Source organism: Herpailurus yagouaroundi, unplaced genomic scaffold (assembly GCF_014898765.1).
Source record: "Herpailurus yagouaroundi ecotype Mexico unplaced genomic scaffold, PumYag 188, whole genome shotgun sequence".
Classification (NCBI taxonomy): Eukaryota; Metazoa; Chordata; class Mammalia; order Carnivora; family Felidae; genus Herpailurus; species Herpailurus yagouaroundi.
In genome coordinates, this window is record NW_024412419.1 from 22,881,111 (window position 1) to 22,898,527 (window position 17,417).

The window sequence follows — 17,417 nt, forward strand, 5'->3', positions numbered from 1 at the left end:
TGGCCTGTCTGTTTGGGAGGAAAGCCTAGTTTTATTGAGGCATTGGGAAGTTTTTTTGCTCTTGTATTGGTTTTTTTAGCATAGTTCATGGAACCTGTTTTGGATAGTTACACACATTTTCTCATACATTGCCAACATTTAATTCAGTAAGTAATAGACCCAAGAAACCCAAGGAGGGAAAGGCCCCCAACCCAGTCCACTATCTTAATTGCATTCTTTCATGCTTATTTAGTATAAACTTTTTTCAGTAAGTTGAATCCACATTCCAATGCGAGCTAAAATGTTAAGCTGTTAATAGCTTCCCTGGAGACTTGCAACTTGCTAGAACGCTTCAGTACTTTCATCATCATTTATGCATCGTGAAATGTCACAATTTCTGTTCATAAGCACCAAACTGTAAATGTTCGTTAATTGGTCTGTCGTAAACCTGTTATTAGTTTAGAAATTAAAGAATATTCCTCACTAACTCAAGTCAATGATAAAGGCTAACTCAATTTAGAGTTCCTGTAAATCTGGTCATCAGCACTTCTATAATTAGTAAAGTTCTTACAAAGCCACCTACTCAATAGTTATGCTAAATCCAACATTTATAGTTTTACATTTTGGGAACTTTTAATATAACATATTCTTCCTCATAGGAATCTTTCCACTCTTCGTAACTCCCTCCTCTTTGGGATCTTACAGTTCCTTTTTAGTTCACACAAGCTTCATTTAGTAAGTGACAAAGAGTTTTCAAAGCAAATTTGGATATAGCAGAATGACGGAGTGAAAAAAGGCATGATGCACAAATCAGCAGTCATGGGTTTTGGTTTCAGCCCTGTGACTAATTAGCTCTGCACATTAGACAAATCACTTCCCTTATCTCAGTTTCTCCATTTGTAAATCTGTGAGGTGTGGGTGTTGAAATCAAAGGTTACATTTTTAATATGTTGGAAACATTGTTACAAATGCAGTCTTCCTCCCACTGCCCAGTATACAAAACAGAGAATTAGTAGCTGCTCTTCAGACAGAGAGTCTTAAGGTACACACGATCTCTAGTTCTTCCTAGAACACAGAGTAACGACCACTGGAACGTATCTCTAAGGGGCTTTTTACCTTTAATGTTTTCTGATTTGTTTACTGTCCACCCATATCATCATACCTAAGCACATTTCGCCATAATCATTGCCCCAAAGGGACCAGGCTCAGCAGTGCCGGCTCTCTCCTGCATGTGTGGCCAGTTAGAAGAATGTTTGTACTTTTCAGCTTCCTCTATCATTCATTGTTCCATTTAGCCCTGGGTTTTTGGAATATGTCTATATACTTTTTTTAAGTCCTCAACTTCGTCTGAGAGAACTTCCATTCTCCTTGTCCAGCGGAAACATCACAGGGTGTGCTCTCCTCCTGTTTAATCACAGGATGGCTCTCTCTGCATTGCTTTTCTGTTCTTCCTTCATCTTCTGATGCATTTTCTTTTCCTTAAGTGCCACTTCCCTTAGCCAGTGCTTCTTAAACTCAAACTGCATAGAAATCACCTAGGAATTTAAGTGTCCCCTAGGTGAAGCTGATGTCCTTGGCCTGAGTGCCAAGGCTCCCTTCATTCAGGCTTCAGCTGCCTGCTGTTCACAAATGTTATGCCTCATCTGCATGTCCGGTGTGGTACTGGCCCTCTGTCCCTATGCATTTTGAACTAGGTAGTTGGAAATATGGGAGAGGGAGAACTGTCTTTGTTGAAAAACATCCAAAGCTGCAGGCTGGGAAAGTTACCACTGAGCCACTTCTAGAAGTTTTGCCTTTTTCCTGTTGGTGTGCCCATTACTTCCCTGCTTTCCCTATCTCCTCTCTTGTAAAAGCCTAATGCCAGGAAGGATGGAGTCATTCTTGATACATAGAAACAACTGATGAGTTTTTCTGCCTTTCCTTATAGGGCTTTTGAGGATTAGTCACGCACTACCTTATAGGATCTCTTATTGAAGGAGAAGAAAAAAACTTTTCTTACCTTTGTGTGTTTACATCTGCCTCTTTGAGTGGAGGACTGATTCTTGTAATTCCCCCCCTTATTGTGTTACCAAAGTGTCTTGCACATGCTAAGTACATCACAAATGAGTATTGGCTTAGTGACAGCACACAGTATATTGTTCGGAAATTTATTAGAAATGCCAAAAGTATTTTTCTTGCCTTCTCTGTTCTGTAGAGTTTGATCTCTCTGCTTAGTGTTTGAACTTGAATTTTCCTCTTATTCCTGAGGTGATCCTGAACTCAGCAGTTAACGGCTCATTCTGCCCAAACGTACTTCCACTGATGAATATTGGAAAGTCAAGTTAATAATTATCTACATAGGCTTTTTGACTAGGGAAATCTACTTGGGAACCCATGTTTGGATCAGTGGCACGCATACGTAGTTACTCTTTCATATATGTATTCATTTGTTCATCAGATTATTTATTGGGTGCCTGTTTTTGTGGTATGCACTGTACTAGGCACTGGGAATACAAAAAGGAATGGCACAGTCATTGCTCTTAAAGAACTCAATCAGTTAAATAACAGCACATATGTATATAACTTTAAAATACAATAGAAACAGCAGAATGTTACCATATAAAGGGGGTAGCTTAAAGACCTGTAGGATTTCAGAGGAGAATCCATTACATCGGAGGGTGGGATTAAGGACATCTCAGGGCAGGATATGGCATTCCAATGGGACTTTAAGGAATAGGTAGAGTTGGAAAAGTTGGGAGTTAGAAAAAGGCATCCAGGATCAAGAGGCAGAGTAGAGACAGGATGGAGAGACAGGATGGAGTATGGGCACCCGCTGCAGTTAGGGTGTATCAGCAGGGATGGGGGAAGAGAGCTTGGAGGGGCTTGAATGCCAGGCCACTGTAGACACGAGCCGGCTTTGGAGGCTGGGAGAAGGTGCACTATTTACTCTGCTTCTCAGAGCTCTGCTTCCTCCCTGAACCTTTCCTCTGGCCAGTTCTAGAGGGGTAGGGCTCCAGACTTTTCCCAAGTGTTTTACAGAGCTCCTCTGCCCTTTAGATTCTGTGGATAACACCAATATGCCCATCAGAAGATCTCTGATTACTTCGCCAGTAGGCTCCATTCTCTGTTTTAACACCTGTGGTTTGTGATTGTCTTCAGTTAATGAGGGTGTGGTGCCAGGTGGCTGAAAGAACTTGGAAGTAACCACTTGCCTAGTTGCCATGGGCACCAGGCAGTTTGAGCCAAGTGACTTGCTGGGTGGGTGGGTGCAAAGGTGTTATGCACGTCTAGGGTGTCTTTTCCTTCTGTCTCCTATGCAGAACCACCTGGGAGGAATCTCTAAACCCTATAACTCAAAGCAACTTGGAGAGGAAGGGGTAGGGTGTAGCTTTAATAGTAGGAAGAATAGCATGGTAATGGTAACGGTAATGGAAATGACATCAGGCCAAGAGTCTGGAAGGAGTAAGGAAAGTGCAAGTAACATTTATTGAGCACCTTCCTCACCCCTCCGTCTGTGCGTGGCACTTCCACATATACTTGCCAAAGCTGTGCAAACCTGTTGCTTTCCATAATGCCTACATTTAGCATATCGTACAGAGAAAACAAAAACATGTAAACTCATTGCAAAAAAATTTTTATTTCTGTCACTAAAAACAGTCACCATTTTTATGTAGTTCAGTTGCCTGCCACACTTGCAAAGCGTTCCATATATTCAAATGGCAGGCCGCTGTGGATTTTCTGCCTTTAGAATTGGCACGTCCAGTACCTTCTGTTCACTGGTGAGGTCCAGGGGTCTGTAGAGCAGGGAGTGCATGACCCAGGATGGGTTAACGGGCCTGTTTCAAGTCCACCAGGATGGGAAGCGTTAAATCCAGAGAAGTAGCCTCACTGCAACCAGAGCCTGGTGCGGCTGGCAGACTGCTCTAGCAGAGCTTTCTTCCGGCATGTATGGAGGCATGCCACTCAGCTTTGTCCTAAGAGGCTGTGTCCTAAGAGGCTTTGTCCTAAAGGGGTTCTGATTAGGGCCTGGCATTCCAAGGTATGTAACAAGCATTCCAATAAGCCAGGGATGAGAGTCTCTTTTTAGCACTTAATTCTGTAGCTATTGATTTGCCCGTGGTTATCATCTATATTAGCTTCATAATTGACAAGAGAAAATGTTAGTTATAAGTCAAGGAAAGCCACTTCAAACCGGCTTAAGGAGATCAGGCAATTTTGTTAGCTTTCCAAAGCTGGAAGAAAGTTGAGTAGCCAAAGCACACTAGAGCAGGACACAGCTGGACCAAGAGCCTGGGACCTAGGGGTGTGAATACCATGCCAGGACTCTCTTGTCGTTCGTCCCTACTTCTTTCCACACGTTGGCTTTTTTCTCTCACACTGCAGCCTCGCCTCGTCCGCGTACGGGGAACATGACTGCTGACAGCTTCTTTTGCCTCTGCAGAGGGACTGGCCTGCATTTGGCTCCCAAGTTCACAATTTTTTAAAAAATTTTATTTATTTATTTTTGAGAGAGAGAGAGAGACCGAGAGAGAAAGAAAGAAAGTGAACTCGGGGGTGGCAGAGAGAGGGAGAGAATCCCAATGCAGGGCTTGATTCCGTGAACCGTGGGATCATGACCTGAGCCTAAATCAAGAGTCAGATGCTTAACCGACTGAGCCATGCAGGTGTCCCCCAGGCTTACAACTCTGGAGACAAGAACCAGACCCTCCCTGGACCCATCAGCTGTTCCAGGGGGTAGGAACAGGCTGCTTGGTCAGGAGCACTAAGGGTTGGTTCTAGAAGAGAGAGGGTCTTCCCAGGAGAAGAGACGGTGCCAGGCAAGCATTATCGTGGATGTCCGCTGTATCAGCTACCACTTTAAATCTGTGCTTTTCTCTCTTAGAAAGAGCTATGTAGAGGCACCTGGGTGGCTCAGTCGGATGAACGTCCGACTTCGGCTCAGGTCATGATCTTGTGGTCTGTGAGTTCGAGCCCCACGTTGGGCTCTGTGCTGACAGCTCAGAGCCCGGAGCCTGCTTCGGATTCTGTGTCTCCCTCTCTCTCTGCCCCTCCCCTGCTCATGATCTGTCTGTGTCAAAAATAAAGAAACATTAAAAAAAATTTAAAAAAAGAAAGAGCTATGTAACCTATGTAAAAGCTGTATCTACCTTTTCCTTAAGGTATGGAGACATACAGGGGATGTGGTGTTCATATTTGTTCCACACGTGCTTTAGTAAAACTCACTATTATTTTTAACTTGTTTTCTTGGGCTCTTGGATAAAAGTCTGGCACAAGGTTTATATCAGCAGGTGTGTGCAAAATCACAACTCAGGGGATGTTTGAATATGTGGTTCAGTATGATTTGTAAAATAGTTGCAAAAATGGATGTTTATTTAAATGAGCTCAGCTTCTTATTAGGCTCATTAAGAATACAGTTGTGAGGACAACAGAGGAAATCCCATACTCCAGATTCTTTCTCTGAAAATGTTGGTGGGGAGAGAAGGAGGCGGAAGGAAGCAAGGAAACATCGGTTGCTTCGAGTGAGGACCCTGGCTGTCCTGCAGAGGCTCTCCTTCACCTCTGTGGCCTATTCTGGAGAAAAGGCTTTATTTCACACACCTTTTAGAGTGACACTGTGGCTATTCAGAGAACGTTGGTGGATCTCAAGGCTGTATTTGTTAGGTATGGTAACTGATGGGATGGTACTTGACCAGTGAAATCTTGATCATTATTCTTTTAAAAGAGTCAGGACTTTTTTCTCCCAAAGTTTATTTGTACAACATGTGTTTCAACTTAGCTTTATAAACAGAAGCTATAACCAACATATTAAGGGTAAGTACAGCTTTGCAAGCAGATTCCTGCATAAATGAGAGCAGTGAAATGGTCTTTGTTTATGAAAATAATAAGCAAGATATAAATTAAAAAAAAAAAAAAACACCCTAACCCCATACTGTATCATGACATCTAGTAGTAATGAACTCAAGATGTCACTTTTAGAAAACAGGGGTAGGTGACAGCAGCTCTGTCCTGGTGTCCTGGGCTCACCCTCTACAAGCTGGCTATTTCCAGAACATTGCAGTTTTCCTTTCCTGACCTGACAATCAGCTCTTCCTATTTTCACCGAGTATAGTTAGTTAATCATAGAATGTGCCTAACCATACATAATTGAAGGAAGGTTGATATTATGGCCTAGAAATCCACAGGCCTCATCTGTGTTCTTAGAGAAGGCATCCTTCCTTCTTAACCGGGTCTGTGTAAAGATGTCAAATGAATACATTTTATTTGGCATAGTGACCTTTATAGCTTTTAGTTTTTATCCTCTTAAGGATTTTAATGTCTTGCTCCATAGTTTTTAAAAGTAAACATTAAAACACATAAAGCATATACTCCTTAAATTCTTTAAATGTTTGTTTATTTATTTTGAAAGAGGAAGAGAGTGCATGAGCAGGGAAGGGGCAGAGAGAAGGAATGAGAGAATCCTCACTGTCAGTGCAGAGCCTGATGTGGGGCTCGATCCCGTGAACCGTGAGATCATGACCTGAGCTGAAATCAAGAGTGGGACACTTAACCAGCTGAGCCACCCGGGTGCCCCTTTCTTAGTTTGTTTTGAATACCCATTATGTGCCTGGTGTAGGTGGGGTAGTCTATTTGGGTAAAAAAGGCATAATGGTTCCTTGAGATGCTCATGGTCTTTTGGAACATACAGGATTTAGACACTAAATAGAGAACAAGTGTTTAGTGGATCTCTGATATCTTTTCTGCATATAGATTTTCAAGTTTTTCATACCTTTCTCTGGGCATTGATACGAGTCCATTCTTTGTGCCCAGCAACATGCCAGGGGGTGTAGCACTGTGATTAAGAGTCCAGGTTTTAAGTCAATAAACACGGGTTCAAAACTCATCTTCTCCATTTAATCTTCCTCAGTCCCAGTTTCTTTATTTGCAAATATATAGTAATAGTACCTACCTTTCAAGGTTGGTATGATGATTATGTGAGGTCATGCATATAAAGTACTAAACAAAATGAGTAATCAATGAATAAATATCAGGTCTTAATATTATGCATAATAGGAAGTGGGAGATCTCTACCCTGCCCTCAGGAAATTCACAATCTATTTGCAATATAAACTACATATGGCTTAAATCACATGGGAAGTTCATGAAGCAACCTGGTGAAATTGCCAAGGGCAGACAAAGATTACATTGCTGTTGAAAGGATTCTTAATGGAGCAAGTGAATTTACAATGAGAGTTAAATTAAAACTGTGTCAATTAAAAGGAGAGAAAGAGCTTTTCCATAAAGGAATGGCTAATGTCAAAGTGTCAGTCAAGATCTGGTAAAATAGGAGTGCCTGGGCGGCTCAGTCAGTTAAGCAGCCAACTCTTGATTTTGGCTCAGGTCACCATCTCACCGTTTGTTAAGTTCAAGCCCCACGATGGGCTCCATGCTGACTGCATGGAGCCTGCTTGGGATTCTCTCTGCCCCTCTCCTGCTTGCGTGTGTGCGTGCTCTCTCTGTCTCTCAAAATGAATAAATAAACATTAAAAAAAAAAGGTTTAATTAAAGATCTGGCAAAATATATGGGAAGTGGCCCAGTTTGACTGGACTATGCAGGGAGAGTCTTTTTACTCCCATTTCCATTTGGAGAAACCAAATCAGAAATAACTCTCTTAAGTGCTACCTTCATCAGAGATATCAAAATATCAAGGGAGTTTTTAGCCAGGAACTCAGTATTTGGTGGAGATAGGCTGTAACGAGGCTCTCAGAACCTCTACCTGGGTTCTGCACCCCCTGCCATCTGGAAAGGAGGAGGCTCAGGCTCGGGAGATACACGAAAGGCCAAAGGGGCAGACATGGCCCCACGTCTTCCTCTTCCTCATCTATTTGGCTTGGCTTCCTCACTCTGGCAACACTAAGACTCTGCTTGGGATTCTCTCTCTTCCCCTCACTTTCTGCCTCTCCCCTGGTTGTGCTCTCTGTCTCTCTCTCTCTTAAAAAGAAATAGGCTGAAAAGAAATAAACTGAACTCAAAATGGTTCTTATCTGGGTTTTGACTTGCTGTATAATGGCTTATTTATAGTCCTTATGACTGCAAACTGGTTTTGCTAGTAATAGTTACAGCTTTGCTTTATGCCTTTTTGAATTGAGAAATGCAGTGGCTTTTTTTACAGTCTTCCTATGTGACGTATAGTTTATAGTATTTATTGTTCGGCTAATGTCTATCAGCAATAGTTAATTGGTAGTTTGTACCTATACTGACCTTCAACATACAGGGGCTTGTTTCATGGCTGCTAGATTCACTTGGAAATTAGTGCATCAAAGGGGTACCGCATAATGACAAATTGTGCTTGTGTTTACTTTCATTTCCAAGGTGAATTGTTTTTTTTTTTCTTCCCCCTTCTGATATTTGCAAAGAGCCCCAGTTGAGAACAGTTATGTGAATAAATCATCATGACCTAAACAAAATGTTAACTCTTATTAGTAGGTGCATCTTTTGCTTATGTATGGTTCAGATTTGAGTTTTCTTTACCAAAATCTTAAGTAGTCATAGATTTACGGAAAAGTGAGATAAATATTGAGAGTCTAACTAAAAGTACTTTCTATTTAACTCCGTCATTTACTTATTCATCCTTATAGTCTTTCCTGCATTAACTCAGTTTTTTTTCTAACCAGTTTGCCATGTATGTGCAGTTTCCGACATTGGGTATATAAAAACAAATAGGAAGAGCTCCCAGCCTGCGAGGAACTCACTACCTAGTGAATATTCACTATAAGCCATAAGAACCCCTTTCTGTTCTATAGCCAAATGTTGAGCCAAATCTATTGCTAAATCTCCGCAGAATAGCATGGCCATTATTGCCTCGCCATATGTATGTCAGCGCCTGACACGCTTTTATAAAAGGTAGGAGGCAATTCTCTTTTTTGCTTCAGCAGATTTGACATCTTTCCCCCCATTTTAGCCTGCTGCAGATTCAGATGGTACAGATAGAAAGCCCTGAAAGTGTATACTTGTGCATTTTTAAATGTCCCCTACTACACTCTAACCTCCCCCTGCTTTCCAAATGTTGCCATTAGTGGTTACAATAATCATCTGTAATGTTAGCTTCTAAGAACCACAGTACAAGAGCTTCTTTTCTAATTCCCCAGATGGGAAGGAACACATGTACAAGCCTGTTAGAGTTGCAGAAACTAGAAACAGTACTGTGTGGATTTGTATTTTTGGAACTCTTTGGGCTTATTTAAGCACTCCAAGTCAAACTTAGATATCCATTAGGAATCAAATACCAATTCAGGGGAAACTCATGTGGCACACCAAGGCAAGTAAATTATATTAAAAGTAGTCCATAAAAGGAACTCCTGGAAACAACTATTTTCCTATTCAGACTACAGTTTCATGTACTGCTTGCAGGATGCCAGATGATAAATGTTGATTATATAAACCGGGGTCATTCCATTTGTTTAGAGGACTGTCTCCGAGCATTTTTGTTTTTTGCTTAAATAGAGCAGTGAAATGAGAAGTTAGAGAGTAGGAAAGAGAAATAATTATAAATTATCCATAGGTGTATGGAGTGAAGCTGCTAATTAAAAAGGGTTTCAGTTGTCCCTAGTTTTTTGCAGTGTCTTGTTTTGTTTTGTTTTGTTTTTTAACCAGGTTTTGTGACTTGTAGTTAGAGCCTTGACCTTTAATAGGGAAATGCAGTCACTGAGGGAAGATATCTGACAATCAATGTTAGTTCTTCTTTTATCATCTTACTTTGAGGTGAACAATCTAACTCTAAAGAGAACTACTCGTATACTTAGATCATAAAATGAATGTCTCTCTGAATGTGAATTTTTTCAGCTTCAACTTTAGTTTTAGATATTTTATGAGTTTTAGGGTTGTATTATATAATTACATAGTTTCTGTTTGTTGCGACTGTATTTTTTAAAATTTCCATCCTCATTTTACAGAAAGGAATATTCAAGGTTGAATACTTTATCATCTGTAAAAGAGTAAGTAATGATAGATAATTTCAGATTCCCAATCTTGGTTTTCCTTTTGAAACCACTAGTTCTAGGGACCTCGGTATATTATGGGGGACAGGAGCAGGGAGTCAGTACTGAGTTTCCAGATATCACTGGTGAAACATTTGTAAAGCTGGTTCTTGAAAACCGCTAGGTGTGGAGAATAAAGGTTAGAAGTTAACATTAATTTGTTTACTGCTGTACTCATTTAGCAAACATCGAGTGATTTCTGTGTTCTAGGCACTGTGCTAAGGTCCTCCTCTTACATACTTCCTAAGTCATACTACCTAAAACTACATTCCAGAGGTATTACAAATCTACATGTAAAAATACAATGTTAGATGAAATGCTAGGGAAATAGTTATATAACCTCAGAGTTACTGACCAGATTTAACTCTGTAGAAAGCTCAGTTTTCTCAGGGGCGCCTGCGTGGCTTAGTCAGTTAAGCATCTGACTTCAGCTCAGGTCACAATCTCACAGTCCGTGAGTTTGAGCCCCGTGTCGGGCTCGTGCTGACAGCTTGGAGCCTGGAACCTGCTTCAGATTCTGTGTCTCCCCCTCTCTCTCTGCCCCTGCCCCACTCATGCTGTCTCTCTCTCTCTGTCTCAAAAATAATAAACATTAAAGAAAAAAATTTTTAAAAAAGCAAGCTATATTTTCTGTGCTGTTGTGAGTCCCTAGACAAAGTAAAATGTCAAAAGCTGGGCTGAGAGAAAATATTTATAACACATGTGATAGACAAGAGTTAACGAACCTAACAGACACCAATAACAAGAAAAGTCCAAGAGTCTTTAAGCAAAATGGGCAAAGGATTTGATCAGAAAAGTTACAGAAGAAATGACCAGTAAGCAAGTAAAAAGTTGCTCATCTTTAGTCATTGAATCTCAGCTGAGCTACCATTTTCTGGCAGTCAGACCGCCAACATTAAATTGAAGAGTGACAACAGTTAGTATTATCAGGTTATTCAGGATGAGCAGAAACAGGTTCTCTCTCTCATGCTGATGCAAATTCCTGGTCCAAATGTAAATTGCTGTACAGTTTTTAGAAGAATAACCCTACACTGTTAAAGTGTAAAATGTTCATAACCTTTGATCCAACAAGCTCGGTTTTAGTTCTTAATTCAGAAATATATGTCCCACTGGAAAAGAATATACATATCTTTATCCGAGGATATTTATTGTAACACTGTCAAATGGCTAAGAAGTACAGACAACCTGAATGTCTGTTGCTAGGGGAATGGTTAAAAAAAAAAAGAACGAAATCCATGCCATGGAATATTATGTGGCTATTTGGGAAGCAGTTGGTAGAGTGATAGGTGTAATACAATTCCATTAAGGGAAACAAAACAGAAGGTTAAAGAGCTATTTATTTGCACGTGTATGTATGTGCGTATGTTTTTGTGCGCCTAGAAAAAGCTGTTTGAGGCCACATACACAGCTAGTATCGGTCACCTTTAAAAGGGAGGGTAGAAGAGCTTTCTTCTTTCTAAACTTCTGTATGGCTTGACTTGTTACAACAAGCCTAAATTTTGTAATGTAAAACCAAAAAACAACTGGGAAGTAAAAGAGGAAAAAAAAAAAAAGAAGAATGAAAAGGGAGGGGGGCGTGTCACAGAGATAGAAAATCAGGAGAGCATAGTTTCTTACAAGTAAGAAACTGAGTATTTCCAGAGGAAAAGACATCATCCATGTCAAATACTGTTTGGAGATCAAGTAAGATAAGGACAGAGAAGCATTTGCTGTGTTTGGTGGATGCCTTGGTGGGGGCAGTCTTGATGGGCTGGGGGGTGGGGGGAGGTCAGAAGGTTAATCTCATGTGCTAAGGGATGAGTGGGAGGGAAGGGAGTAGAGACCAGGAGTGCAGACCATTCCTTCAAGCAGTCTGTGATGGAGAGGAGAGAGGAGAGAGAGGAGAGAATGCAAGGGGTTGTGTAGAGACCAGCACGGTTCTTTTCTTTCTTTTTTAAAATTCTTATTCTAGGGGCGCCTGGGTGGCGCAGTCGGTTAAGCGTCCGACTTCAGCCAGGTCACGATCTCGCGGTCCGTGAGTTCGAGCCCCGCGTCGGGTTCTGGGCTGATGGCTCAGCGCCTGGAGCCTGTTTCCGATTCTTTGTCTCCCTCTCTCTCTGCCCCTCCCCCGTTCGTGCTCTGTCTCTCTCTGTCCCAAAAATAAATAAATGTTGAAAAAAAAAATTTAAAATTCTTATTCTAAATGGGAGAGACTTCTGGTTTTTGTCCCTTTGTATCCCTGCCACACGTGCATACTGTAGGCACAATAAAAGGCAGAGCAAGGATGATGTCAGAGCTGAGCTGGCTGGGTGAGATGACCAGCTCCCCACGATGCAGGAAAGGAAGGGGTAAGGTTAGTTTAGGACCGAAGGAAGGACATCATATCTGAGGTTCTCAATGCTCATGGGCAGTAATTCTTGAAGTCTAGATTGGGACCCTCCTAGGATGGCTGCTGAGCCCTTCAGAGGACCTTGAACCAATCCAGAAATACAGGCCAGTTCTTACCAATCCTTATGGGTGAAAGATGTGTAATCCTATTAAGTTTTTAAAAAATTTGTATTTGACTTAGAGCCAATACCAACCAAAAGTAAAATTGTCAAGGGTTACTAAAATCTGATATTCACAAAGTAAAACCAGCATGCTACTAGAGTTTATTCTAATTCAGTAGTTTATTCAGAAGTCTGGCAAACACTTGGTGCTTGGCAATAATTGCAAATATGTAAAACCCACAGTTTTGAGTCAGGACACTTCATCAGTGTTGGATTGAGTTGGTTATGACATTCAATTATCACTATTCTTGCTTTTTGATTATAAATTACAGGAAGTTTAGCTTTATCATTATCAGTTTTGTTTATTGTGGGTTGTTAACCTCTCAGTGTTTCTTGGTGCATATTTGGATCAACAGTGTTTTTGTCTTATATTATTCTTATAACCAGGCTTTTAAAATATGCAAGTCTCGTAGTTCATGTATGAATCATCCATAATCGTTTTGCAAAGGAGATGCGTATGTAACCCCCTGCCATTTGCTTGTATGGCGGCACAGTTCATAGCGATGTGTTTCTTGGGAACTTTTGCTATTTAAATAACTTACGACATACTACCAAGGTATATACAATAAAATTACTGGGCATTTTAAGATTTTGTTGTGGTCTTATGATATAAATCATGTTCATCACTCCTGTTTTTCCTATAAAAAGAAAATTACAAGCCATCTACGTGTATTGTAGAAATTATGAGCTGTTACACATATTTTTAGCAAAATGTTTACTATGACTTTTTAGCTATGTTTTTGACTAATTCTTGGTTATCACCAGATTCACTTTTCCCCTCTTGGAATGTGGGAACAAATGAGAAGGTGGGAGTCTTTTCCTCACCATGGTGGGCTTTGATCAGAAAGGCTGAGAGCCATCACTCTAGGGGAGTGACTGGCACATGGTGAAGGATGTACAAAGCTGCTTAATCCGAATCCAGGTAACCCACACGCTGTGGCCTCAATGCCAGTGGACTGTGAGCTCAGCACCAGGAAGATGTTCCAAGAGTAGGCACTGATGACATCGTGTTTTTCACTCCCTACTCAAGGATGTAAACGAAGACCCTGGAGAAGATGTGGCCCTCCTTTCTGTCAGTTTTGAGGACACTGAAGCCACTCAGGTGTATCCCAAGCTGTACTTGTCACCCCGAATTGAACAGTAAGTATCAATGTCATTAATTTTCTGCAGCCTGGTGTTTCTCTCTGTTAGCCAAACATGTCTCGCTAATTCTTTTGCCCCTTTGGAACTCTTAAAATGATTTCTCTTTACTGACTTCTGTTTCCTTAAACATGACTCGTATCAGGAGGTTAGATTGCAGAGTAAATGTAGTCAGTATCTGCCACTGCAATCTTTGGATGAGTCTTAGTTGTGCAACTTGTGATATGAATACTGTACCTTTGTAGAGAGAGATGAGTAGGCAGACTGAATCCGAAATTGCAACTCCTTCCAAATGTTCCCTGGGTACATATGGTTATAGCCTAAAGAGGACTACTGAACAGCATCCTATCCAGTTTCTTACGTTTTTGTAACTAATATAGTTATTGGTAAAAATGTAACTCGTCTCCTGAAAATATTAAGCAAAAACATATTCAGAAGTTAATAAAGGTAATACTAAAAGCAGATAGCTTAAGAAGATGACACGTTTGAATTACTTTTCTGTGTCTAAATAGCGCTGTGTCATTTTACACAACTTTCAGGCTCTGTGGTACAAGTAGTTTGATAGCACATTTCTGTTTTTTTTTAATTTTTTTTTTCAACGTTTATTTATTTTTGGGACAGAGAGAGACAGAGCATGAACGGGGGAGGGGCAGAGAGAGAGGGAGACACAGAATCGGAAACAGGCTCCAGGCTCTGAGCCATCAGCCCGGAGCCCGATGCGGGGCTCGAACTCATGGACCGCGAGATCGTGACCTGGCTGAAGTCGGACGCTTAACCGACTGCGCCACCCAGGCGCCCCAATTTGTGTTTTAACTAAGTAACTTTACTCGTCAGGAATGAATTTTACAAGGACTGGCCTCACAACGTGCTTATTGTTGGCTCACATGCTTCAGAAGCTTATTCTACTTCAAAGGAAGCTGAGGCTCATTGAAAATAGATTGTAAGCAGATTTGGATGGAAACTTCTGACAGGATAGATTTCTCATCAGCAGAGAGAGTTTTGAACAGACTCTGATTGAAATGTGTTCTTAAAAGTCAGTCAGGGTTGGCAGATTTCTGCCTGTGAGATGTGGTCGCCATCCAGCATTCCTATACTGAGTCATTTTTACCCCTCTGGCCCTTGTTGCTCTACTTCATGAATCATGGCCATCCTATCTTACACACTGATACAAGATACAGGTGTTTCTACTCAAATACGGATGACTGTGAGCATCAGGCATGCTCTCATTTATTTGTATACCACTGAGAGCACCTAAGACAGGATTTTACAGTAGCAGGTGTTCACTGAATGTTTTAACTTGTAATCGAAAATACTAACCCACGTTGGTAAGAGGCCAAAGAATGTTGGAGGCAGTACAGTGAACTGCCAATAGGCAAGGGCTCTCGAGTCAAGCATACCTGCTTTAAACCCAGGTCCTGCCCCCTTACCAGTTGTCAGAATATGTCGCACCTTTGAACTTGCCTCAATTTAGGGATGGCGATACCTATTTCAGAGTGATATTTTGAGGATTATATTAAACACTGTTCTTAAGGCATTAATTGCAGTGCCTGGCACTATAGCAAGTGGGAGCTATTAATGTTATTATGATTATCAATACAGTTCACAAGAGAAGAATGAGTGAGTGAGAGTGCGTGGTTAGGACAAGTTGGGGCCGAAAAGGAGAGGATGGGTAATAAATGAGCAGATACCAGCTATAAAGTAGTCACTCTGTATGTACATGCTAAGTTAAATTCAGAAGGTATTTTGGTGATGAGAAAAGAGAGATCTCAATGAAACAATCGCAAGATGTAGGTAATAAGAATCTATCAGTTAAGCTGCAGACAGGAATTTGCCAGCTCAGAAGAATGATTTTCCCAACACCTACATTACTTTTCTTTTAAGTTACTGTACCCGTTTGCAAATAAGCTTGCTAATAAAATATTTCTCCCTCTAAAATCTAAGATATGATGTGATGAATTATCAGTGAAGGTTATATTTTAAAAGTTAATTCCTCTAAAATCTAGCTTTCTGCATGTGTGAGTGGGGGAGGGGCAGAGAGAGAGAGAGAGGGAGGGAGAGAGAGAGAGAGAGAGAGAGAGAGAGAGAGAGAGAGAGAGAGAGAATCCCAAGGAGGCTCTGCACCATCAGTGCACAGCCCGATGTGGGCTCGAACTCACAGAACTGTGAGATCATGACATCGGCCGAAATCGAGAGTCAGACGCTCAACTGACTGAGCCACCCAGGTGCCCCTCACTTGAACTTCTCTTAGCTTACTGTGCACTCCCGGCCATGTGCCTTTGCTAAAGCTATTACCTCCATGTACAGTGTCTTCTCTAACACCCTTTTTCTGTTGAAATAGACCTCTCCAAATGCCGTCTGTACCATTTTTCCTGAGCACCATTGGGCTGCCTTCTCTGGCCATTCCCTGAACTCTTAGAATACTGAATTTATACCCATTAGAATCTGCTCAACACAGATTTAGTTAGTGATGTGTATTTGTTTTCCCATCTTTTGCTAAACTGCAAGTTACTCAAGGGCAGGAACAAGTCTTTTCGTTTCATTAATGGTTTTACAGAAAGGTGGCACATGGGGAACAGTAGCCTGGTTGGCAGTATTTTAAAGGCTCGACACGTAATTCTTACAAGAAAAATGGAAAATGCTACACTGAGAGCTCTTACATTTTTTTCCAGTTGATACAGATTAACTTAGTAGAACTGCCTTCGTAATACCATTGAAAACTGCCAAAGTTCTGACCTCCTTGAGTAGAAGTTTTAAAAATGAGTTTTTTAGAAAAAGGTTAAAATGGAAAGTGGTCAAATTGTGGTATGACTTTCTGAGGGCTTCCATAGTTACTTAAAGTTTTTAATATCTTTGGTTAACTCTTGCAGAGTTGAGAGTACACATAGAACAGAAGTGGTGTCATTTCAGTAAGGCCAGCATCGTAGGATAGATTTTAAGAACTGAACGAGGAGAGGTTGGTACTGGTCTTTGATACTGTGTGAAGCTCTCGTTAGTTTTCCATGGTTCGTACCATCCTGTCAACTCTGAGCCGTCCAAACATGAAGTATGGCCTCGGACTTGGAGAGTGCTCTCAGGAGTCATGAGGAAAGCATCCCGTGTGGACCCGCCCAGAACCGGGGCCAGACGCTCGCCCTGAGCTGAGTTTGTTACTCCTTTTGGCTGCTGCTATGGTTCTTTCTAGGAAGTCCCAAGCCCCATGCAGTGCATGTGACAGACACGGATCTGGGCAGGACCAGTGGCCTGGTCCACATTAGGTAAAAATTGGCAAGAAGAGACTTGCATTCTTACCACTCTGTGGGCCTGGAAAGATACGTTGAGCCTGGGACATAGTGCCTTTCAGTCTGGCTGATGTCCCTCTGCCCCTGCATGCAACGGGCAGGGACACTGTGCTTACACTAACTAGTCTTAGAAAAGGGAAAGGCCTCTTTGGGTCTTGTCTTCATATGTGCGAAAAGGGATCAGTTTGCTGTACCCTAAAGATTTCTAGGGACATGGTTCCCAAATGTCCCCACATTAGACAGTCCCCACAAAAGGGAACATCTGTCAGAGACATCGGGTGGAAAACTTCCTGAGTGTATTATAATTAATGAGGCTCTGAAATGCAATCCCGCTTCAGAAGCCTGTCTTTTTGCCCAAGGCCTGGAAGAGCGGTCTGGTGTTTCTGGCAGCACTGGAACATGACTGCACGCCTTTATGGTGTTTAGATGTATGTTGTTTCCTGATCTCCCACCGCGCACGTATATGTTGTTTCCTGATCTCCCACCGCGCACGTATATG

General features: G+C 41.5%; 1 protein-coding gene across 5 annotated transcripts in view; it reads left to right on the top strand.

Annotated features, from left to right (window-relative positions):
- The window catches only part of BABAM2 (BRISC and BRCA1 A complex member 2), a 405,089-nt gene that overhangs the window by 206,788 nt on the left and 180,884 nt on the right, over positions 1–17,417 (top strand). For all 5 annotated transcript variants that reach the window (XM_040496370.1, XM_040496371.1, XM_040496369.1 and 2 more), the window contains exon 7: positions 13,531–13,640. In XM_040496370.1, coding sequence (XP_040352304.1) covers positions 13,531–13,640 — 110 coding nt within the window. The remainder of the gene's footprint in view (positions 1–13,530; positions 13,641–17,417) is intronic.